Genomic DNA, 24,228 nt, shown 5'->3' with positions numbered 1-24,228 from the left:
GTCTGCGTCTTCCTCTGTTCGGCGTCGCGTTCTCCCTCATGTTGTGTGTAATTCTCCCCGTGGTTCGGTTCCTTGTACAGTTCATGCGTTAGTTTTCCCAGTTTTAGTTTATTCTGTATTGCTTCCCGTGGCCAGCAATAAAGCTGTGTTTTTTGAGTTTATCTCCGTGTCTGTGAACCTGCATCTTGGGTCCTTCCCCTGCCTGCCACACAACGTATCATGACAGTGACCACGTTAAACAAAGAGGGCAGCCAGCCGGAGACCTCTCAGGCAATTAGAAGTTAGGATGAAAAGCAAAATGTGTCATTCTTAACTTGTCATCGAGTCTTTCCGTGTGTCTAACATGGCATTGCAGCATAATTGTTGGTGACTGGCTGTTGATGTCCACATCTCTGCGAGCATGTGGACTGTGGTGCGGCAGAAGTGAAACTCCGGCTTGGTCGGCACATTAATGGTAAAGCCCTTTAGCACCAGCAGAGAAGATCTCAGCCACCGCCCTTCCTAACATCCACACACAAATCGGGGAGTTTTTCTCTTTCTTTAACAAAAAAAAGTCAGTTATGCAAGTCCTACCGAGAGAATGACATTTATCCTACAATCAAGTTTCTATTCTTCTCAGTGGACTATTTGCAGAATGAACCTCAGGACAAGAAAGTACTGGTTTGAAGGATCATGAACGTTGCGGTTCAGGGGAAACACTGATGTGGTGACGAGTAGAAAGGGTAAAGGAGTGAAAGCTGTGACTCACACTATCACCTCGAATGAACCTGCTGTATCCAGGACGCGCAGACTTTAACGAGGTCAGGACATAAAGATGACCACGAACTGCTAAAACAGATGTATTTCTACAGAACCTCATGCAAATGAGTACAAGAAATCGTGCACATGGTGGATCTTCTTTAAAGTCATCTGTACGTTCTGCACCCGAGACTCTAATCCTCTGATTTTCAAGATTTTCAAGAGAGCCCGCGCTAATGACAAAGATTACACAGGACTTCTGTCACAGCTATGAAGCGCCACAAGTGACGGCTGAACTGCCCGGAGATGTCTGCATCTCTGTCGGGACATGACTGGGCTGTAAGTGTTCAAAGTACAGGCAGCATCTTTCATATTTATAATTCATTTAAGCCTCAACATGAGAAAGCAGACTCTGAAATGTTTTTTCTCTCTCTCATGTAAACATTCAATTCATACAAGTCCAACTTTTCCTTTTCCTGAAACAAATTTAAGGCACACAAGTCTCACATGCTTTGTAATTGGTTTTATTTTCTTGTCATGCAACTTAGAGTAAATACACAACACAGCTTAAGCTATTTACAGTCCGTGTTAGCAAAATTTTCGGGATTTCTCAGCTGATCTGTGAAATCAACAGAAATATAAAATTGAACCTTTAACCGTTTAGTTTGCTTGATGAGAAACTGGCTTCCTCTTTCTCTTTAACCGCTGTCATCTCTAGCAGAGCTGATTCATCTGTAATGCTCACATTTTAAAATTGTACTTTTTCCACTTTTTACTGCATCCATGCACCTGTAAATACACTGTAACAGCAAAGTAGTAAGGTGGAAATTATTCTTTTAGTTGGTAGTTTTGTGGAGAGCTCAACAGGACTCACTGGAAACATTAAGGTGTTAGGCTAAAAGTCAGAGAAGCAGAGAAGAGCACTGACTCTTTAAACTCAGATGTAACGTTGTGCCAAGGCAGAATTTAAAGAAATTGTGGGTTCCTCAAAGATTCGATGAGCCAGATGCAAAAACAGAGAATTGTGATTAGAGAATTTGGTCTTTTTCTTTCTGCACTACTTCATATGTAATACAACAGGAACTGCAGCTATTTCATATTTCCTTGCAGGTGTCGCTGCACCGCTGCACAAAATGCTCCCAACGGGCACCAAACTGACAACCCTGGAGTTATAACCATCTAGACAGCTTAAATTACAGCCAGTGACAAAGAGCATGTGCTTGACTGAACGGTTATTCCCCTGCAGCTTCGCTCTGCGCCTGCAGATGCGTCATATTCCTCAGTGTCATGATGACTCCTCTTTTTCGTCGTAGCAGTGGCCTTCAGCTTTTTTTGTCCTGTGAGATCTCCCAAAGTGAAGCTAATGCTAACATGTTAGGTGTCTGTTAATAAGAACAACCCCTATCACGATTAGCATTAACCTCAACCTGGGACCATGCTTGAAGGCTCCCGTGCTTTACTCCCATGCTTACCTCAATGTCGGCAGTGTTGAAGGTGTCCTGCAGGGGGTGACAGACAGTCTGATTAGAGAGCATTTATACACTCCAGCTGCAATGTTTCCTTCACTACAGAAGCTACAAAGCGGCACAACACTGTGACTTTGTGGAAATCTCGATTTTAGCTGCAAATTTTAAAGATTTAAGACGATCTGCTTTACGTTCTTTCTCATTCTCTCTCATAATTAAAAAATACTTCAAAATGAGGCTTTAAGGCAGAAGGACTGTGCTGATTGTTCAATTCTGATTATTCTTACTCCATTAGTTGGAAATCAAACATATAAACTGATCATTGCCCTCAACACTGAGCTCTTTTCCCCTCTTAAGTTTGACATTCAGTTAAATTGAACTAAATGTCATAAACTCATGTGTGTGACCCTCTAAATTCTTTGTCTGTACCTGAACTGGGCTTTAAAAGACCAGGTGTGGCACAGCTGGAAGTAAAGTTATGTATCTGCCGTAACTCCCCAGAGACACCGCGAGCAGCAACAGGATGTAGCAGGTGCTGTTATGTTGACTTTGGTTAAGAATCAAGATACTAATCTTGGTTAACAGGAAGCAAGTGTAAGTTTGTGTGTGTGTGTTTGTTATAGTGGTAGTTATGAAGCTACTGACCTGTCTCAGCAATGACAAAACACTTCCTCAGCAACCGGTCTCTCTCTCTCTCTCTCTCTCTCAGTTTCTCTCTTTGTCCTTCCTCGCTTAGCTCTTCGCTCTCCTCAGTTTCCTTTCCTCCCCTCTGTCTGTCTCGCTTGTTTGCTCTTGTGTAAGTGTAAACCAACTAGTGGGTATTCTTGACTTTTATAGGTATGCATGACTCATGTAAAATCCCCTTTGCTATGAGTATGACTATTAAAAGACAAGAGAATCACATAATACTTTTCTGAAAGTTGCCATTTATCTGTTATGTAAATGCTGCCTACATTGGATGAATATGTGTCGATATATTTTTTTTTTTTAGGATTTCAAGCATTTACTTATTATTATGTGCACTGTGAGGATAGCAGTAAAGGCTAACACAAGCATGATGGCAGTTTTACCTTCTTCAGTCTAAATTTAAATACATATTTGAGTCACAAACCTGAAGAGGTTGAATAAGGACACCGAAATAATTGGTGATTTTTTTTTCCTAGAAAAATTAAACTGAAGCTGATAGCAGTTGGGGTAAAAACCAATAATTATTTATTTCATGTTCTCGAATACCTTTTTTAGGGCTCTTTATGTCTGGTTTGAGGTAACTTTACTCACTTTTTCAGAGTGTCTATACTTTGTGCTAGGGGCAGTGTACAGTGCTAAAGAGCTAACTGTATGCTAATAGACTGACAAGCAGCTCTGTTCATTATGTTAGCATGCTAACAGCTGCCAGTTACTTCACAAGTGACGCTTTAAAAAAAGAAAAAGAAAGGAAAGAAAAACAGAAAAAGAAGTCATATGATCTTTAAAATTTACCTAAAAGGAACTCATGAAAACAAGTTTAAAGGAATCCTTTCAATAACTGTGGTGGAACTTCCCTTAAGATCACAATCATCAACTGAGTGGAATGGTAGGGAAAAGGCAAAAAAAAAGAAAAGAAATCACCATTCATCATCTGTGAACCATGAATTTTACATTTCCCAGTGCTGGCGGCCTTTTGATTTCATCACTGGGGCCCTGATGTAAGTTACTAAAAAAAAAAAAAAAAACCCTAAATGTTGACTTCATGCTGTCACTACAGGAGACGTTGAAAATAAATTTTCCCAAGGGACAACATGAGAAAATGGGACTGCCATGGCCACACCAATAAGATGAACTCAGTTCTGTTTCTTTTTATCTCTTTATAAACTGCCACTGGTGAAATTACATGCTATAATTAGGCAGTGGAAACATGACGTAAGCATGGTAAAAACACCAACATTCTTGGACGTTAACTGTTTTAGTTACATCTTCAACATTACGGTTCATTTTTAGCACAGACTTACACCTGCTGGTGTACAACACAATCAGATTTGGGCAGCCGTAAGTTGTAACACCTGTCCTATTTCAGCTCCAGTCTATCCAAGAATGCAGGTACCAGTGTGAACAATCACTTTCTGTTGTCCCTTTCACTGAGTGCATTGCTGCCAGCTCTTTCATATCTCAAACTCTTTTGCTATCCCACACACAAAGATGATTAACTGGACTCTGTCGCAGACATTACAGCCAAGGGGAGAGTCAGAATTGCCAGATTTGTTCTCGATCAGTGTTGTCAGTGTTGGGGAGTAACGGAATACATGCACCGCCATTACGTATTTAAAATACAAAATATGAGTAACTGTATTCCGTTACAGTTACCGTTTAAAAAGGTGGTATTTAGAATACAGTTACTTTGTTGAAATAAATGGATTACACGGCGGTATTTTCCTGTTTCATATTGTCGCAGGTCAGGATTGTTTGGGTTCTGTTGTTCCAGGCGGCAGCGTTACGGTTGTCATGGTTACAGGGTTACGCTGCTCTCTCTGCAACTGTGTGTTTCCTGGGTGAGAGAGCGCCTTTTTGTTGTTGTTGTTGTTGTTGTTGTTGTTGTTGTGCTAAGCTAAGGTCTTTAAGTCTGACGTCACTAGCCGTGTCTGGGCTCAAACTCCGCTGCAGGTCCATAAATCAAATGATCAGTGTGGCATCACTGAGAGTTGAAAAACTATCTAAAGTCTTTCATCTGTAATAAAATGATCAGCGTTCTGCTCTACTGGGTGTAACAATTGAGTTTAACATCCAGGCATCCATGAAAACGAAACGACATTTAACGGAGTTAGAAGTTAGCAGCAAGTTAGCTCGCTAGCTTCCACCTAAATACAATATAGCATGTCCTGACTGAGGGATTTTGGAAACAAATTCAAACGTACAGCTCTGCTATCACTTCCAACATAAATGAAGACAGAAAACTAGACAGCAGTGACGTTTGTAGGGTTACTGAAGTTTGGCTAGCTGGTATATAACGATGTGCTACGTGACCGCTAGCTACAGCTATGTGAGCATAATATAAACACGCTAACTTTTTTCCACTTGATAAAAGTCAACGTGAGGATTCTCGGTGGTCAGGAACAAATGTAATCTCATTGCAGGTTGCTGTAAACAGACCAAACTTCAGCCAGGAGAACAACTGAGATAATTCATCCACAAGGATGAATAGGGTTAGTCATTCATATACTGCTGCATGGGCTGGGCTGTAGCTCATAAGGTTTTAAAAACTGAGCTTTAAAATGATTAGTAGTAATAAAAGCCGAGGGAGGTCAACAGTGATCACTGACTGTTTTTAGGAGCTTTTTAAACATTTAACATGTTAACAACACAAAACCCATATTAAACACGGACTACTTTAGGCACGGAAGCAGGATTCGTCATGTCATCACTTAAAGACCGGATAGGCAGAATGCTACAGGCATAGCCACATGGGCAGTGTAGTCCATGCTGCAGGGAGAATGGACTGCCATACCCGTTATGTGTCTGTGAGCGCGAGGAGGGAGAAAAAGGAGAGTGGAAAACTACAGTTCGGAGCCGCAGACCTTCAGTAATAGTAATAAATCACATTCATGTAGTTGTAAACAGCATGATAATATATTAAGTAATCCAAAGTATTCAGAATACGTTACTCAATGAGAGTAACGTAACAGAATACGTTACAAAATACATTTTGGGGCATGTATTCTGTATTCTGTAGTGGAATACATTTTAAAAGTAACCTTCCCAACACTGAGTCTAACATCTAAAAATGGAGCAGGTAAGACCAGCTTTGTGATAGAGAGACATTATCTGATGGGAGTTTATCAGAGCATTTGATGGCTGAAATGGGACAGACTGCATGATGTATACTTGCCTACATCTGAATCCCAATTCCCACTGCTTAGTCAATGAACAATGTCCCGGAAAAATTCAGTTTCCTTTGGGGAGGGGTGTAAGATACTTCTTATGACATTTTCATACATTTTGTGGCTGTCACAGAAGTCTCATGCACTCACACTGTTTTTGAATTTGCACCTTTACTCATACATTTATTGAAGATCCATTTCTTACCAAATGCCAGCAGCATCAGTGATCGTTATGACTGTGCACAGCTGAAATGACAGTGTTTTCTGTTTTGTCAGTTATGGGAGTGTCACTGGTGGGGATTTTGAACGAGACCCTTTTCCACTAAATGACTGATCCTGCGTGTAAGATCCTCATTACATATCTAAGGTGGCGCTGTCCCATAATGCTATTGCTTCTAACGTTGGCTTGTGGTAACCCAGTAAAGAAGTCATACTGAGAAGCAATATTTCTGAGAAGGCAGGAGCCGCCCCATTCTTTCTGACTGCCACTCTGCCACTACTCCAACAATGACAACAGCACCGCGCGGAGCTGGTCTGTTGCTTCATGCAACCCGTTCTTGTTTGGTGTAACAAACTCTTGTCACACATAAATCATCATTCCTTTGAGCGTGTCAAAAAGGAAACAGAAGATAGAGTGATGATGTATTAGTTGAAGGGAAAAGACTGAAAGTACACGTGGAGGCGGGGGAGAAACAGAGAAGCGCAAAAGGGACCACCCCCTTTACATACTGGAAATTTATGCGTTTCAAAGCAGTCCTCACTTCTTCTGTCTCGTTTTCAGTTTTACCCCCCCCCCCCCCCCCCCCCCCTTGCAGATTACATATTTAGGAAGTGAGGTGCTTTGTATGTTTCCCTTTTTGCCATTTTTTTCTAAAGAGGCTTTGTACAAAAGAAATAACTGTGTGTTGAAAGAGAGAAAGTGTCTATAACATTGAATTGAAACCAATTTCACATTTAGGTGTTAAGGGGAAAGCAGATCCTAATCTTCTGTAGAATTGAAGGGACAAACAATAAAATTTTGTGAAGGTGATATTTAACGCCTTCACTATTACCTCATCTGCTTGCAGTTCTTTTCTAAGCTACTACAAAAGAAACTATAAATGAAGAATAACTTTCTCTTCTCTCTGTGTGTCAACGAAAGACAGGTTTCCACGTGGGCAACCAGAGCGCCTCTGTTTTCCTGTCATATGTGGGATATGTATGAGAGGCCTCGGCAGATGTACAGCTGATATGATCTGATGGCACTTCTGTCCTCCGATGACGTCATCCCGTGTTGGCCTGCGTGCCCAAAGTCTTTGACATATGTAGCGCCACAGGGAAATTTTTGTACAAAGGCCCGACAGACGACGTTTGTGGAGTAGAGGTTTCCCCCAATCAAAAGGCATGCATCTAAAATTAGCTGGTTTAGAGGAAGTGTGCGAAGTGGAAAGACCAACACTGGTTATGAATCAATTCCACAAACTGCTTTAAATATTGCACACCTCTCTGCTTTTTTTGTTTTACTTATAGGAACTAATTCTCCACATCAAAAGATTCCCTGAAATTTTTTTCCAGATCATACTGTTACCCTAAAAACTTTGCACTGTTTGAGCAAAAAGATTTCCAGACTGAGGGTTTTCAGAGGGTTTGCCACCAGTTAGCATACAGCCAATTTTTATGTTAAAGGTTAGTATTTAAAACTGTGATGATTCTATCGAAACAGAAACTAAATTAAGGGTTTTTGCTCAATATTTGAAATTCAAAAGCTGTGAAACACATAAAAAATGAAAAGTGTAGTTTCCAGAACAGTTTAAGAGCACTGCACCTCAAGAAATGTCACATGGCCTGTGCAGTACAAGAGCACTACTTATGGGTCCATTACATCTGGTGTTTTTGCCCTGGTGATCAGCAGTGTGCGACAAAAGTGACGTCACAGCCATTGGCGCAAGCCGCCGCTTTGGCCGACTGTTTGCGTCTCATTTTTGTAACGTCACGCATTGTGCCAGTGCAGCCAGGCTGAAGACATGGGCGTATGATTGTGTTTTAAAGCTCAAAGATTCACAGAGTGCACAGAGGGGTTGTTGCAAGTTGAAACTTTATGTAAAAAGAGATTTTGTGTGGTGACACCCATCATTCAGGAGAAGACCTGCTCCCTAAGATTTGCTGTAAATGGTACAGAGCTGCAATCATATCACCATAACTGAGCACTTAGACTCAGGCTGTGTGGTTGGAAACCTCAGTCAGTCAAAAGTCACAGCAGAAGATTCCCAAACTGGAAGATCAAGCCCATGTGAAAGCTATAAAATGGCCACTAATGGCCACTAGAGGCGGTCTCTAAAAGCAAATCAGTCAGACACCAATGTTAACGTGCCCAAATTAAGAGCTTTGAAAAGCATATTTATAGCCTAATGCAGAAACCATTTTGGACTTCCACAGACTTTGTACATCAGATGTGGTGGGTGAAATTTTAGTTTTATTAGGCTGCGCCCACGCTGGAAGCAATTCACTCATCGCTTTGAAGATGACAGTTGATTGCTAGTGGGCATTCCTGGTTCCGGTTGCCAAGGTGAACCTGTAATGTACTTACTATACATTACAGGTTCACCCCTAATGTACACTTTCACTGGTTTGCCTGCAAGTTGAAAAAAGTTCCTCTTGGGTCCCGCCTACTTCCTGACACCCACAGTTATTACTTTCTGTGGTCTCTGCTAGCCACTTCACTGAAAATTACTTCCAGTATGTACGTAACTTTATTTTCTTACATATATATGTACAGTAGTGCGTTGCAACGGTACAGTTTATAAATGCAGCATGCGAAACAAACTAGCCTATTCAGGAAAATATGGTAACTTCTGGCTCCAAAGAAGACCCACCATGTCAGCCGCTGAAACACTGCAGGTGTCATCATAGTGTTTTACACCATAATTGGTTATTCCCAAACCCGGAGGCATGAGCATTCATAACTTATGAATGGTCAGACATACATCCAGGCAGTGAAGCTGCCAATCATTTGGACAAGTCAACTGTGTCTACATATATGCAGGATGTGAGTTAAATTTATTTTGTTCTCCCTTGGTGTGAACAAAAGAAGAAGCATGGGAACACAGACCTCAGTATTATACACACCACTGCACGTTTTCTTGGTAGCAACACTCAGATGACAAGTGACGTCATTGAGCAAAGTCCCAGGTGAAGGTAGGCGGTGGTGACTGAACCCCAGAGTCTAGATGCTTTTGGTGGTGGTAGAGCAAAGTAAGCAGATAGTAAATGGAGATTTTTGAACAGACAACCTGAAAGAGGTGGAGACATGGGAGAGCTGCACAACACACTGCCTGAAAGGGAGAGCGACAGAACATAGATGAAAGAGCAAGGATTAGGGGTTGGTTGGCTCGGAGAACATGGGCAGGTAGATTATTTGACATGAAATTTTGAATGAGCTGAATTTCAGAGCGTGGGAAGGGGAAGTAACAAAGAAAACTGAGCAGCAAGCTCATGAATCAATCAATGAAGACGCTATCTAAAATGTAAATAAAAACAGAATCTCAAACTCGCATTTTATCCACAGTGGAACAAAGAAAACTTGAAATGTTTTAACCGAGAAAATCATTGTGAACTTGATGGCAGCAACTCAATAAAAGGTTGGAAATTTAAGATGTAACAAATCATTAAGATGATTGGGTGTAAAAAGAGGATTTTGGAGTGTCAGAGTTTCTCAGAAGTAAAGATTCGCAAAGGTTCAGTAATCTGAAAAAAACTGCGTCTATAAATTTTGGAACAATTTCAGAACAATGTTCTTTAACATCCAAAGATTCCTAAAATCTGAAGAAATCTCTGTGTCAAAATCAGTATTAGCACTGTAAAGAATGATCCATTAAATAATAGCTAGATATATTTGTTGTTGTTTTTTTTTAAATCGGATTGTTTATTGAACCTTCAAACAATTAAAAGAAAAAAGAAATTAAATAGCATCACTTCCAATACTCATTATCTGTGAACACACCCCCATAATCTGATTTATATTTCTCACTTTCAAGAAAAGGTCTGACACGACGTCTGTTCAACATGGCATTAACAACGCCCATCTGCAGTTCAGATTTTGACCTGGGAGACGACCTCAAGGTTTCAGTGCCCAGCAGACAGGGCTGAAACCTTGAGAAACCTGAGCACTCTGCTTCCTGTGATGAAACCCTTGATGGGGGTGGTCTCTTCTGGGAAGTTGGTGCCCCTGTTCCCCTTCACGGGGCACATGGCGCCACTAAAGGGTTTGATGAGTATGAAAATGACGTGACTCAGCCCTGCTGAACCCAACTAGATTTGACTAGATTCTCTGAATCTTTTAATCTGATATACAATAAATTATTAAATCTTCAAATTCACTGAAATTTACAATGAGTAACATACTGTTAAACCTTGTAACCTATTTACCCACACAGTTTTCACAGTGATGAATCCCCCATGCCCCATCATTATTTCTAAATGAGTCAGCAATTTGCTCTTTAACATCAATAGATGTCACATGTTTCACCAATATTGTTTGGGGTTTTTTGGTTTTTTAAATTAATAAGTCAAATTTCACAAGAATTCTACATCAATAGAAATCTGCATTCTGTGGTTGAATTAGTTGTTAAAGCAAATTCTTTGTTCTCGACAAATTATTTCACGCGACAGTGACAAAGCTGGTGTCATTACGTCAGAAGAGCATCTGATCTGAATTTTTAAAAGCAAGAAACATGTTGGCCCTAAAGTGGAAGGTAAATAAGACCCAGCAGGTTCAACCTTACATGTGCATGTTTGTGCAACTAGTAAAGATCATGAGGTTTTATCCCTTTTATATCATGAAGCCTTTATAACATTTTCCTCGTCCATGTGTTGGTACAAATCACAGTTGGTTAATTTAGCTTTTCTAGTGTTTCTGATCAAAAGAATTAAGGGAACACAAAATAAGACATCCTAGATCTAAATGAATTAAATATTCTTATTAAATACTTTGTTCTTTACATAGTTTAATGTGCTGACAACAAAATCACAGAAAAATAATCAATGGAAATCAAATTTAGCAACCCATGAAAGTGGAAAAACACACTACAGGCTGATCCAACTTTGATGTAATGTCCTTAAAACAAGTGAGGCTCAGTAGTGTGTGGGCTCCTGTATGACCTCCCTACAATGCTTGTTCCTGATGTGTGGCGGATGGTCTTCTGAGGGATCTTCTCCCAGACCTGAACTAAAGCATCTGCCAACTCCTGGACAGTCTGTGGTGCAACGTTGCATTGGTGGATAGAGCGAGACATGATGTCCCAGATGTGCTCAATTGGATTCAGGTCTGGGGAACGGACGGGCGAGTCCATAGCATCAATGCCTTTGTCTTGCAGGAACTACTGACACACTCCAGCCACATGAGGTCTAGCATTGTCTTGCATTAGGAGGAACCCAGTGCCAACCACATCAGCATATGGTCTCATAAGGGGTCTGAGGATCTCATCTCAGTACCTAGTGGCAGTCACACATGGACGGCTGTGCGGCCCCCCAAAGAAATGCCACCCCACACCATTACTGACCCACTGCCAAACCAGTCATGCTGAAGGAAGAGCACAGGGCACCAGTGGCGAAGTTGCCAATCTTGGTGTTCTCTTGCAAATGCTAAACGTTCTGCATGGTGTTGGGCTGTAAGCACAACCCCCACCTGTGGCCACCCTCATAGAGTCGGTTTCTGACCGTTTCAGCAGATTCATGCACATTTGTGGCCTGTTGCAGGTCATTTTGCAGGGCTCTGGCAGTGTTCCTCCTGTTCCTCCTTGCACAAAGGCGATCCTGCTGCTGGTTGTTGCCCTCCTACGGCCTCCTCCAAGTCACCTGATGTACTGGCCTGTCTCCTGGTAGTGCCTCCATGCTCTGGACACTACGCTGACAGACACAGCAAACCTTCTTGCCACAGTTTGCATTGATGTGCCATCCTGGATGAGCCGCACTACTTGAGCCACTTGTGTGGGTTGTAGACTCCGTCGCATGCTACCACTAGAGTGAAATCACTGCCAGCAATCAAAAGCAGTGTTGGGACTAACGCGTTATTAAGTAACGCGTTACAGTAACTACGTTATTATTGTGGTAACGAGCACAGTAACTAGTTATTATGCCAAAATCAGGAACGCGTTAGTCGTTACTGGGATTTAGATAGGCTCGTTACTCGTTACTACGTGTGGTGGCTATCACGGAGCTTCCACAGATTCAGTAACATTAGCAAGTGGTGGAGGCCAGCAGGTGGATGAAGGACAAGGGACGCAGAAGGAAAAGAGACCTGAGGCGGCCGCCGGTCCAAGTGTGAACTGAACTTCAGGTAAGAAGTTATGACCTGCAGTCTCTCTGGGTCAGATATAAACCAAGTTTAGGTGGAGTTTATTTTCGTTATTCTGACTTTTTCCGTACTGCGTGCTAGCTAGCATGACGGAGTTTCTATACAGCTGGGTGGTGCTATGAAGTTAACGATGTTAAACTTTATTTTGTTCATAAGTTATTAGAGTTGCCAACCGTCCCGTCTGGTATTCAGAGAAAATATTACGCGTTTCTTATTGAGGTGAAAGGGAACAGTTTGTTCCGTAATTCAGCTACAATGAAAAAGGCACAACGCTGGAGTTATTCTGTCTTTACGCTGCACAGCTGCCTCTTCTTCTTTCATTCTCCCCCTTCCCTCTCCTGTTTCTACTTCAATCATGAAACCTGATCAGTGATCAGCTGATCGGCTCTCTTGTTTGTTTATTGCTCACTTTGCGCCGAAAGAGGAAACCAGCGGATGTTGCGCTAAACAACAGCAGCACGTTTAAGCTTGATCAGCTGTTGTTAGAATTTATTTAATATTAATTTCTAGTATCAGCTGATGTTTGCTGGAGCCACAGCTGCAAAAAAGCTGCTGGTCATGATATGGTTTGGTTATCTGGTGAGAGGGAAACATGAAGATGAAACCAGGAGATGTCCTTACTGGATCATCAGAGCTGAACAGGTGATGGAGAAACAGGTTTACCTTTTAGGTGACATGAATGAGTTGAAGGGAAGTTATGAACTGTTTCTGAGAGACAAATAATCCCAGGATCCTTTTTTAGGTAGCTGACAGCTGGTAACTGTGCAGGGGCGGGTCTAGCAAAGTGTTGCCAGGGGGGCATGTAAGGCATTAACAGGGAGAGGTGGGCACAAGGAAATACTTTTCTTTCTTATTCTCATTTAAAATGTCTAGCTTTTAAAAAATAATTATCTGAATCTTACAACAAACGATTGATAGATTGATGCATATATACCATCAGAACAGTGTACATCACTGTCACAACAGTGTTTGTTTTCATTCAAAGGCTTTATGATTTTTCCTATAATGGTGGGCTGGTCTCTAGTCAAAATGCCCAGGACGATTTTTTTGTCCCAGTCCAACTCTGTATGCAGCTCATCTGCAGTCTGGTGTTGCCTACATCTTCCTATTCAGAAGGCAGAATTTCCGAGTTCTGAGTACAATCAAAGCACCACGACTGCAGTTTTTGTGTTGGATGTAAAAGGCGCACATGACGCTGTGACGTAGGCTAGAATCATGGCAGCAGTCAATGACGGTCCAGGCGTGGGATTTCTCTCGTGGAAATATACACATTATCTTTTCCTTTCTATTGGTAGGTGGCACAGTGCACTTGTGGCAAGTAAGCAAGCTAGAAGACTGGCAAAGTTATGGAAGCAACACATTAACAAGAGAATTCTGAGTAAAACCAAAGTTACTTTCCCTAGTAACTAGTTACTTTGAAAGTAACGAGTAACTTGAAGTAACTGAGTTACTTTTGAGAGAAGTAACTAGTAATGTAACTAAGTTACTATTTTAAAGTAACTTACCCAACACTGATCAAAAGTGACCAAAAAATCAGCCAGAAAGCATAGATACTGAGAAGTGGTCTGTGGTCACCACCTGCAGAACCACTCCTTTATTGGGGATGTCTTGCTAATTGCCTATAATTTCTACCTGCTGTCTATTCCATTTGCACAACAGCATGTGAAATTAATTGTCAATCAGTGTTGCTTCCAAAGTGGACAATTTGATTTCACAGAAGAGTGATTAACTTGGAATTACATTGTGTTGTTTAAGTGTTCCCTTTATTTTATTTTATTTTTTTGAGCAGTGTATATGTATTTAAAAGCATGAAATCCTTGCAGACATCACATAATCTGTAATCAATGTGCAGGAAATCAGTTTTGCTTTGTTCAGTCTTTCAGCTGTTATGATCCAATGTTGTCAGTGTTTGTTTTATGTGTAACTCCTCCCACCAGAGGATGGCTGTGGGTTTTTCCCCTCTTCTTTCTTAGGAGGTGGACACCTGGGCGTGCCTGCTGAGTAGCTAGGTGGAGTCTCTGCCTATCCTCGGATTGGATAATTGGTTGATCACCTCCAGTATATAACCACCAGATGACAGCAACCTGGCCCCTTGGTTTGAGGGGGTTTTTTTTAGTTGTTTTTTTTAGCGTCGTTCCAGACCAAACCCCATACCAGTTGGTGGCGGTAATGCACCTTTCAATTGTTTGCCAACCGCCAATATAACTGTAAGAAAGAAAGAAAGAACCTGGCCCCCTCTCTCCTAACCTCCACAATCCAACAAAGAACCTGCGTTTTTGATTCGTTGCTGTGTAGAGTGTCTTTGCAAGTATCACCTGAGCAGACACCTCATTGCTGCTTGTCCGGTTCTCAAAAGAGAGGAACAGACCAGGAAGGGTAAATATCCTTCCCCAATACAGACCAAACCTCATGCCTTAGAAGATGTGACTGTAATTCAAAGTGATAAAGTAGATGAAGAGTTCAAGCCTTTTGTGTCAAAAGGTTTTGTCTCATTGATGGGAGAAGAAAAGAGGGTTCCTGTCAGTATTTTGTGTGACATTGGTGCAAAACAGTCGCTCATTCGTGAGGGTGTCTTACCGTTCTCAGCTCAATCCTATTGTGGTGCCGATGTGTTAGCGTGGGGAGTTAGAATGTGTGTAATGCGTGTGCCTTTGCACTTTGTGCAGCTCTCGTCTCAGTTTGTGGCGGGTGAGGTTAAACTTGGTGTGCGACCCCAGTTACCGGTTGCAGGCATTGACATCATCCTTGAAATGATCTAGCTGGCTGCAAAGTTTTTCCGTTGCCTGAGGTAGTTGAAACACCACTTGCAGACACCAGTGGTTCTGATCTTGCCGCATCCAAACAGATCAGGGCAAAAATTGGTCATGACAGAGCTCGGTGTTAACCATCACAATTCCAGCGCGTATCACCTGAAGAGTCAGGTTGCATTAGAAAGGTTCCACCAAACTCTAAAAAACCTGCTTCACAAACTTTGCACTGAGTCAAGCCGTGAGTGGGATGAGGGGTTGCCACTACTGTTGTTCGCTGTCAGGGAGACATGCCAGGAGTCTTTGGGGTTCAGTCCAGCTGATTTAGTTTTTGGCCACACTGTGCGCGGTCCACTACGTCTTTTGAAAGAGAAATTTCTCTCAGGCATAGTCCAAGAGAAAACATTCTGGACTATGTTAGTTCGTTTAGAGAGAGGCTGCATAATGCCTGCAATTTTGCTCGTGATGCGCTAGCAAATGCTCAGGTCAGAATGAAAACCAATTTTGATAAAAAGTCTGTAGCACGGATGTTCCAGTCAGGTGATCGCGTGTTGGTTTTCTTGCCTGTCGTTGGTTCGCCCCTGCAGGCAAAGTTTTCCAGTCCGTTTGTCATTGAGCGCAAACTGAGTGAAACCGATTAAAAGGGCTTAGAGAACATCATGGCTGATGCCCTCTCTAGGTCATGAATCAAACATTTCATTTGGGGTTAAACGTTTGATTTTTGGGTGGGGGGGAAATGTTATGATCCAATGTTATCAGTGTTTGTTATGTGTGACTCCTCCCACCAGAGGATGGCTGTGGGTTTTCCCCTTTTCTTTCTTAGGAGGTGGACACCTGGGCTTGAGTAGTTAGGTGGAGTCTCTGCCTATCCTCGGGTTGTATAATTGGTTGATCACCTCCAGTATTTAACCACCAGATGACAGCCACCTGGCCCCCTCTCTCCTAACCTCCACCATCCAACAAAGAACCTGCGTTTTTGATTCGTTGCTGTGTAGAGTGTCTTTGCCAAGTGATTTGCAAGTATCACCGTGTGTGTGTGTGTGTGTGTGTGTGTGTGTGTGTGTCGTTAGTACCTTAATCTTGTAAATAGATTTGTAAAGTAGCAATTGTGTATTTTGTTCACCTTGTGTGTGTATATATTGTTCACTGCAGCAGCCTAGTAGGTGTGAGAAGCCATTTTTGTTAAGTTTTCTCCTGTTTTTCGTTTAGAAAATTAGGTAAGTGAATTGTCTTTTGGTTGGTTTTCATTTTGTGTAGGAAAGCGTAGGGTCCATTAGGGAGTTTTGTTTGTTATTTTTTGCACTGCTCACTGCTGAAGCAAATAAATGGCTGCTTAGCACTTTAAAAGATACTATTGGTGTTCTTTCTTGGGTGGTGCGTGAGTGGGGCCAGTTTCTTGTTGCGTTCAATACACGCCTAGACTAAGAACGTAACACAGCATTCAAACAATTTCAGCTTTACTTTCTGTAATGATCTAAATAAATAAACCCAGCAATAAAACACTTCAAACTGATACTGACCAAATAAATACACATCTAAATGTTTCCCCCACACACTGATATAGATCTAATTTTAAACAAGTCAAAATATATACTGAAAAATTATTTTGTACTTTTCTGCTAAAAATGAGACTTTCTCTGACTTTCTTCATTGGTGTTTTGTTTTGTTCTTGTTTTTTTTAAATTCCCAATTAATTGACCAGAAGGTGGCACTGAAACTTAAAAACTTAATGTAGCTGCATTCTTGCTTTTAGTATATCTGGAATAAATTCTGAATGAAAGTGACACATGGGGCAACAAGCCAGTGTACAGCCTTTAGTACAAAATAGTTGGACATATGGGAAAGCTGTTTCATAAATATGTGTCATATATGTCAAATGCAACCGTACAAACAGTCCAGGATCTCTGGAGAAACACATCTACGGACAGTAGATTCCTTGACACCGGAGTCTACAGTAGTCTACTGTAGACTCCGGTGTCAAGGAAAACACTCCTAACAAAACACAGAGGGCAAAACCTCTTTGTTATTTACCAAATAAAACAAATCTGTTTAAATGAGAAGACGAAGGAGATGATTGTGGACTTCAGGAGGGGCAGACACACACACACACACACACACACACCCCTGCACGACGGAGGATCTGCAGTCGAAGTAGTACCCAGCTACAAGTACCTGGGTACGTACCTAGATAGCAACCTCACCTGGAAAAACAAAACTTCCAGCCTGATCAGGAAGGCTTACCAGAGGCTCTACTTCCTGAGGCGGTTGAGGCGTGCGGGAGAGCTCAATCCTCATCTCCTTTTACAGATGTGCGGTGGAGTGTTCTGTGCTCTGGCATCAACGTGTGGCACGGAAACTTCACTGTGGCAGAGAGGAAAGCGCTACAGAGGGTGGTGAAGGCTGCACAGAGAGTTGTCGGAGGCAGCTTCCCAACCGTAACCGACAAATACACCTCCAGATCCAGGAAGAGGGCCACCTGTATCATGAAGGACCCCACTCACCCAGCACACACACTCTTTGTCCCGCTCCCCTCAGGCAGGAGGCTGAGGATAATTAAATGCAAAACCACCAGACTGAGAAACAGCTTCCAGAAGCTGTGAGACTTCTCAATGCATAATGGACAAGAACTGTTATTGTAGCACCTTAATCACTACTGACACTTACTGACACCCTCACTTTATCAATGCTGGTCATCATGCCCTTTTGCTGCTAAAGCATTTATACCTATATTTATACCTACATTCTGTATCCATACTCCATACTGGTACTCAGGTTGTGCACTCAGTTTATTGTATTATTCTGTTATTCTGTTTTGTTTTAAAAAAAAACTTTTTAAAATTCTGTTTCTTCGTTATTCTGTTTCTTTTCGTTCTGGGACCGTGTGTACATAATTTCGTTCCACCTCATGTAAACATGTGATGCAAATGACAATAAAGCTCCTTGAATCCCTTGGATCCTTGAATAAGCAGCACTGCCATCTGGTGGCGTACTTTTGCAAGTAACTAGACAGGAACCAGGCAGCTTGTTTACTGCGCAGACACTTTATATGATCTACAAAAAAAACTATTTTTCAAAAACTATAAACCTCTGCAGTGCCCTGGTGTTTTAGGAAATTGTCTTAAAAAAAAGTTCTGATTCAATTGCTGGGCTTCAGGCTGAGATCACAACACTGGTTTTGTGTGCTCATTTAGGTCCATTCAAAAGAGCCTGAGAAGCTTCAATACAGCAAAATAATCATTAAAGATTCTGCAGTGAAATGTGAGCGTGCTGGTGTCGCTGACCATCCTAACACCTCTGCACATGTGGCCAGGTGTTCTTGAGTTACACCCTTCCATTGACATTTCAATCAGATGACTCATTAAGTTGTTCAAGTAGTCTGCAGTGCGTCACTTTTTACCCATTGTTCAACTGTTATAAAAATGGGAGTGCCCATATTTAGCTTCTAAATACTTTTCAGGAGAGGACACATGGCCACATGCTTGGCATAGGCTCAGACACATCCACATTTCAGAATGGATGACTGCAAAAAGACCACGATAACTGCTGAATCTGAGTTTGAGATGTCTGGCAGCTACAGGAGGGTGCATGTAGGAGATAAACAGGAGACATAGTATTATGAAAGTAAATGAAGCGCCCAGTCATGTTGAGGAGAATATGCAAGTCTGAAGTTGTTTAGACTTTGGGACCCTGCTTGTCCAGATTGAGATTTGATATCTGGAAGGTTGTAATTTGAAAACTTATATAATAAAGTCAAACACTGGGCCCAATTTTTAGCATTCTTCCTCTTCTTTAGGGGTCACCACAGTGGATGATCTTCCTTCAATCACCCTATCCCTAATATGCTCCTCTGTAACACCAACCGTCTGCATGTCCTCCTTCACTACAACCATGAACCTTCTCGGCGGTCTTCCTCTTTTTCTCCTACCTGGAAAATATTGTCCCACACTCTCTCCTCTGCACACATCCAAACGTCAGCCTGAGCTGTCCCTCTGATATACTCACTTCGTTGTTCTCAGTGCCACAGTCACCATAGCTGGTCTCAGTTTCAAGCCTCAAACTGAGAATCTGGCTATTACAAATTTCTTGGCATTTTAAAACTAGATGCCATGAGCAACTTAGAAACAGAGGACACTGCACACTCACACAGCGGCAACTAATCAGTTAGAAAGTAGCCACATACTAAAGCATGTCCTGCTGTACCTTTGATTTTAGTATAAACGAGAGCAAAATTTGTAAAATTAACCTCACGTTAAACTCAAAGAGACTTCAAACTAAGCGAGACCATAAACTCATCAGGAAAGTCTTTATAGAGGTTTTATAACCAAGTGAGCCACAGATCCCTCGGGGACTGTGTCAGGAAGAGCATCCAGTGTAATAAAAAATAATAAATAAATCAAAAACATGCAGAGCTATCCTCTGTGGCGAACTCCTGCGAATAAAATACCATTTTAAAGTAGCTGTTTAAAGAGCCATGCGCTTTCCCATAAGACTTCTGTACCAGGGGTGTCTAACATAAGGCCCAGGGTCCAGAACTGGCCCATCAAAGACTTGATTTTGGCCCACTGACTTTATAAAATGTGAAGACATGCATAGATTTTGAACTTTTAACTGAAATTTTATAAGTTGTTCATTAACATCTTTTTCTATTGACAAAAACTGCTCATGCTCAGCCGTACTTAAATTACACCAAATTGATTAACTAAGAGATAAAAAACTTAATTTCAGTGAAGTTCCTGTTTTTCTACTATTAGTGACTCCGTAGTTAATTAACAATAACTTTTTTCATAATTACAGATCAGTCTGTGCAATGAACTATCATAAAAAGTTACCACCACTCCCGCCCACTTTACATGAAACAACTATATGTGCTGTATGTGGCCCACGATGTAAAATGAATTTGACATTCCTGTTTGACATTCCTGCAGGGTGCGTACAGTTTTAATGTGTGTCTACTTCACTTTTCACACACTGAGCCTACCTCAGGGAAGCTTTAGACCCGGCCACTGCAAACAAACGTCAAATGGCACGCACAGGCGTGATCTGGAGCGTCTCGTGAAAGCAGAAAGCTGTGTTAGATAAATAATTTTCAATTATCACGTGAGTGTTTTGCTGTGAGGAGCACCTTCATCAACCAGCCGGCCAAAGTATTAAACCAGTGTCCCTGATAAGTTTAAAGCAGCTGACCCTTGACACAAACACAGCTGAAAATAATACGAATTAGCTAAAATTATTTTTCAATAGCATCTTCAGTTTGATTGTGCTCTCCTCATTTATAACGACAGATCCTTTTGGCTCAACAACATTCATTTGTTGTGTTTTGTTAAAATTAGCGTGTGTTGTTGTTTTGATGTAGACTGAAAGCTTCGGTCAAGTCCAAAACTGTTTTTTCGGGTGTTTAAAAATGATCTTATCATCCACTCCACACAAAGGAATGCAAAACAATGTGGCAGACATAATAGAAAAGGAAGTAAAGCAAATCGAAATCTAGATTGATGACTATCTGAACGCGGCACCGGCAGCTCAAGAGCAGCTGGGGTACGTTTCCTCTCACTGCCAGCTATGAAAAACAAAGTGCCCACCAAAATGTTAGAAATCAAGTTTCATGGAAAAAAAACAAACAAAAAAACAACTTTGTGGCAATTTTTTTTTTTTTTTAAAGAGAGACGTGGCAGTTTTATCTTATTCAGTTTTTACCTTTTATGCCTCTGAGGTTAACAACTACTCATGTAAAGCAGCTGATAAAGCCGGAGGGAAACACTTGAAATGGCTTTTCACTATCAGAAGAAAATGATGATTGACTCTGAGATGTTGTAAATATGGTTATAGGAAGGAGTGTGTGTCTGTGTGTTGCAATCACAGACAGGAAAGAGAGAGAGTTAGGCAGATAGGCACTCCCTTTTTATTGATATGCTACTCCACTTCTTCCACCCACAACTCAAGTAAAGGAGGTGAGTAAAGAAGTCTTTGAATTAGATTTTAATTTTAATCCTGCTTTTAGATTTTTATTTTATTTTTTAAAACAACCAACTTCAATGCGTTTAATCTCCACTGATTCACAGCTACTGATAACTCTGGTGCAGGTTGGTACTGATCTGGTTAGTACGGGCAGCAAACTAAAATTGGAGTCAGTTACAGCACAAATGCTGCTCATTGCTTTTAATACTTAACATGGAAAAAGGAAATTTTTTTGTGATTTGTGAAAGCAGAAATTCGCTTTTGCTTTGAAAAAATGAATCCATACCAGGGAGATAAGTTCACTGATACATGAATGTTTGCATGCAGCAGCAGAATAGCAGACCCCGGGGTTGCCTGAATGTACGTGTAGCAGATTCCTTTCTCGTTAATCACTGCTGTTGCACCTGACGTGCATGCTGTGCTTTCATGTTTTTATTATTCACGCCATGGAAACAAAAAGCAGCACATAAAGTCAAACTGCCTCTTGAGATAAAAGCTGACATTTGCACTAAAACCCACAAAATTGTCAAAGTTAGAGTACAGTGGTTACGTGTAGTGGTTATGATTATTCATCCGATTAGAAAATGCCACCTAAGTGATAGATGATTTTTTTTTAAAACACCCACCCAGGTGATTCAGACTCGAGCGCTGCACTCACTTTGTTTCATTCGCTATTTTTAAGTAAGGAACGTAACTTTACGAAACAATGCAAAGCTGAGCAAACGTACAGAAGGAAGTTTGTGGCGTCACCTTGCTGTGTGGTGTGGACATCAGCTTGTCAACATTTTAGGCAACCAGCATATGTGAAATCTGTCTTTCAGTGCAACAGTTGCATATTTTCCTTCTCCATCAGTGATGAAATTGTTTATTGACAAACAGCCGCAGTACTTTCTGTATTTAACTAACGTGCTGCATTACAGCCCAGTTTCGTATCGGCCCGATGGCTGGCATGAATGGGACACAGGTGGAAAACCTATCTAGCTCCAACAGCAGCACCTGGCAGGCAGAGGCTTCAAGAGGAACCCAGATTGTAGTTACGCTGCTTATCTTCTTGGTGAGAAATCTTCTCCTTTTTTTTACTTTCAGTTCATGAATCGTTTCCGATGTAAAATTCACATTCAGTATCAGTTCCACTTACATATATACATGTGGAGTAAATGCTCCATGTATTGCAGCTACAACAGGCAGGGAGCCTGCTCAATGTAAATGACGATTGTCATGCAAAGGCTGAAAAAGCCACCAGAGCTCATTAAATAAGACCAGCTCCATCTTCGTATCGGTTTCACAGAATGAACAGTAGGTTCAGTCTTCACAACAAGCAAATAAATGAATTCCTGCAAAATGTCAAGTTGCTGTTTCCCCGAGCCTAACTGCAACCTGGTTGTCTTGGTACCTCAAGGTGGGCGCGCCTCTGAATGGGCTCGTGGTTTGGGCGCTCGGATTTCGGAGTCATCGTCATGTGGTGCGTAGAGGTAGTAATGAGGAGACACGCGCTGCCAGCAGTTTCCGTGTCTATGTCCTGAACCTTGCCCTGGCCGATCTGGTGCTGATCCTGCGGACCCCTCTCATGTTGGGCTTTCTCATTCACAACTACAGCTGGCCATTTGGGGACACCTTCTGCCGCATCATCATGTTCCTGCGGGTCCTGGGATTGTACGCCTCTGCTTTCCTCCTCTGCGCTGTGGCTCTGGAACGATGCTTGTGCCTGCTGAGGCCGGTGTGGGCTCGACTGCGACGGCCAGCTTGGGCCGTCCCTTTGGCCTGTGGTCTCATATGGCTGATGGCTACCATCTTGTCTAGCCCCTACCTCTACTTCGCTGTCCTGCAGGAGAAATCTGGGAAACACCTTTGCTATGAGAGTGAAGGGCATAATACGACTTTGTTCGTAATCGAAACTTTAGCAGGTTTCATGTTGCCCGTGCTGGTGTTCCTGGGAAGTAACCTGGCTGTTCTGCTCACTATTAGGAGAGCTTCACCTCCAACACCCACCTCCTCCACTCCTTCAATGGCACGCAAGATGATAAGGATGTACCATGTGCTCTTTTTCACAATGCTCCTCTTCCTCACCTGCTGGGTCCCCTATTTTGTTTGTCGATTTGTACAGGCTTTGGCCAAATCTCACTCTCTGTTTCAGTCAGCAAGCTATGGTAAATACATATCTCTGTACCTGGTGTATATCAAGAGCGCCCTGAACCCCGTGCTTTACGTGTTTGCTGCCAGAGGCTTAGGCCGTGCCATCAAAGCTTCTCTGGTCTCCACCATTGACCGACTTTTCAATGATGACTCCTCAGAGTCCATACGAAGGAAGTCACTGAAAAACTCGCAGATGTAACAGGGAGGCCAATAATGTAATAATTTAGCATGTTAACTCTTCATGTCTTCAGCATTTCTTTTAACATGTGCATTTCTCCTTTTGTGGAAATTATTCATCCCCCTTTAAAATGTGAGTTGTGTAAATACAGAAGTAGAAGTGTTTGAGTTATTACAAGTGAATGTACCGCAGTGTCCTCTTTATGAGTGAAAACCACACATAATCTTGTAAATAAAATGATGATTTTTGCTTTAGTTTGACAGTTTTGCAGAGATGTGATCCTATCTGGACCATGTATTTCAAGGATCTGGACTGTTATTGATTTGTTTTGAATGTACACATACTTTTTTATTTTTTATTTTAATAGGCTATTAAAATTTTTGAGAATGGGAATGGAAAAGTTTCATTTACAAAACAAAACAAACAAACAGAAATTACTCCTATGCTTTGCCAAAAAGAGCATATTTGGCTCATGAAAAGGAGATTTGGGTTTGGCTGTTGCTGCCAGCTCCTAACAAGAAGCTGCCTCTGTCGGAACATGCTGATGGCAGGGTTGTTATTCTAGGGGGAAATGAATTCATGAATCATCTTGTTCACTGGTTTATGCAACATGCACAGCAATGAAAAAAACAACATCATTTCGATGCTAACTTCCTGGCTGCAGGGTAAGTTTTATTACATGGAGTTCTTAAAAAGAAAAAACAACCCATACCTTGCATAATCCTTTCAAGAATGCTATTGTTTCCAGCACAGAGCAGATTCTCCAAATTTGTTAAAACCAAAAGTTTTCCAGATTAAACGCATTCCAGTAGCTTTAGTTAGCTGAATG

At 41.6% G+C, this 24,228-nt stretch overlaps 1 protein-coding gene and 1 long non-coding RNA gene across 2 annotated transcripts; one reads left to right on the top strand and one right to left on the bottom strand.

Annotated features, from left to right (window-relative positions):
- Window positions 1–1,246: 1,246 nt before the first annotated feature.
- LOC145421104 (uncharacterized) lies at window positions 1,247–2,994 on the bottom strand. Its single transcript, XR_013902396.1, has 2 exons — window positions 2,850–2,994; window positions 1,247–2,237 (listed from the first exon to the last, which is right to left on the bottom strand). It is a non-coding gene; the product is annotated as an uncharacterized LOC145421104 (long non-coding RNA).
- Window positions 2,995–20,948: 17,954 nt separating this feature from the next.
- Window positions 20,949–23,792, top strand: LOC113021195 (C5a anaphylatoxin chemotactic receptor 1). The gene is made up of 3 exons (XM_026165697.2): window positions 20,949–21,081; window positions 22,009–22,142; window positions 22,488–23,792. The coding sequence occupies exons 2-3, from the start codon at window positions 22,029–22,031 to the stop codon at window positions 23,418–23,420; spliced, it is 1,047 nt and encodes a 348-aa protein (XP_026021482.1). The 5' UTR covers window positions 20,949–21,081; window positions 22,009–22,028; the 3' UTR covers window positions 23,421–23,792.
- Window positions 23,793–24,228: the final 436 nt, after the last annotated feature.

This window comes from Astatotilapia calliptera, chromosome 1 (genome assembly GCF_964374335.1).
Source record: "Astatotilapia calliptera chromosome 1, fAstCal68.1, whole genome shotgun sequence".
NCBI lineage: Eukaryota > Metazoa > Chordata > Actinopteri > Cichliformes > Cichlidae > Astatotilapia > Astatotilapia calliptera.
This window is presented reverse-complemented; position numbering and strand designations above follow the sequence as displayed.

Coding starts and splice junctions, on each gene's coding strand:
- LOC113021195 (XM_026165697.2), top strand. CDS start 22,029: ATGGCTGGCATGAATGGGACACAGGTGGAAAACCTATCTAGCTCCAAC. Junction 22,143..22,487: donor TTACGCTGCTTATCTTCTTG/GTGAGAAATCTT, acceptor TGGTACCTCAAG/GTGGGCGCGCCTCTGAATGG.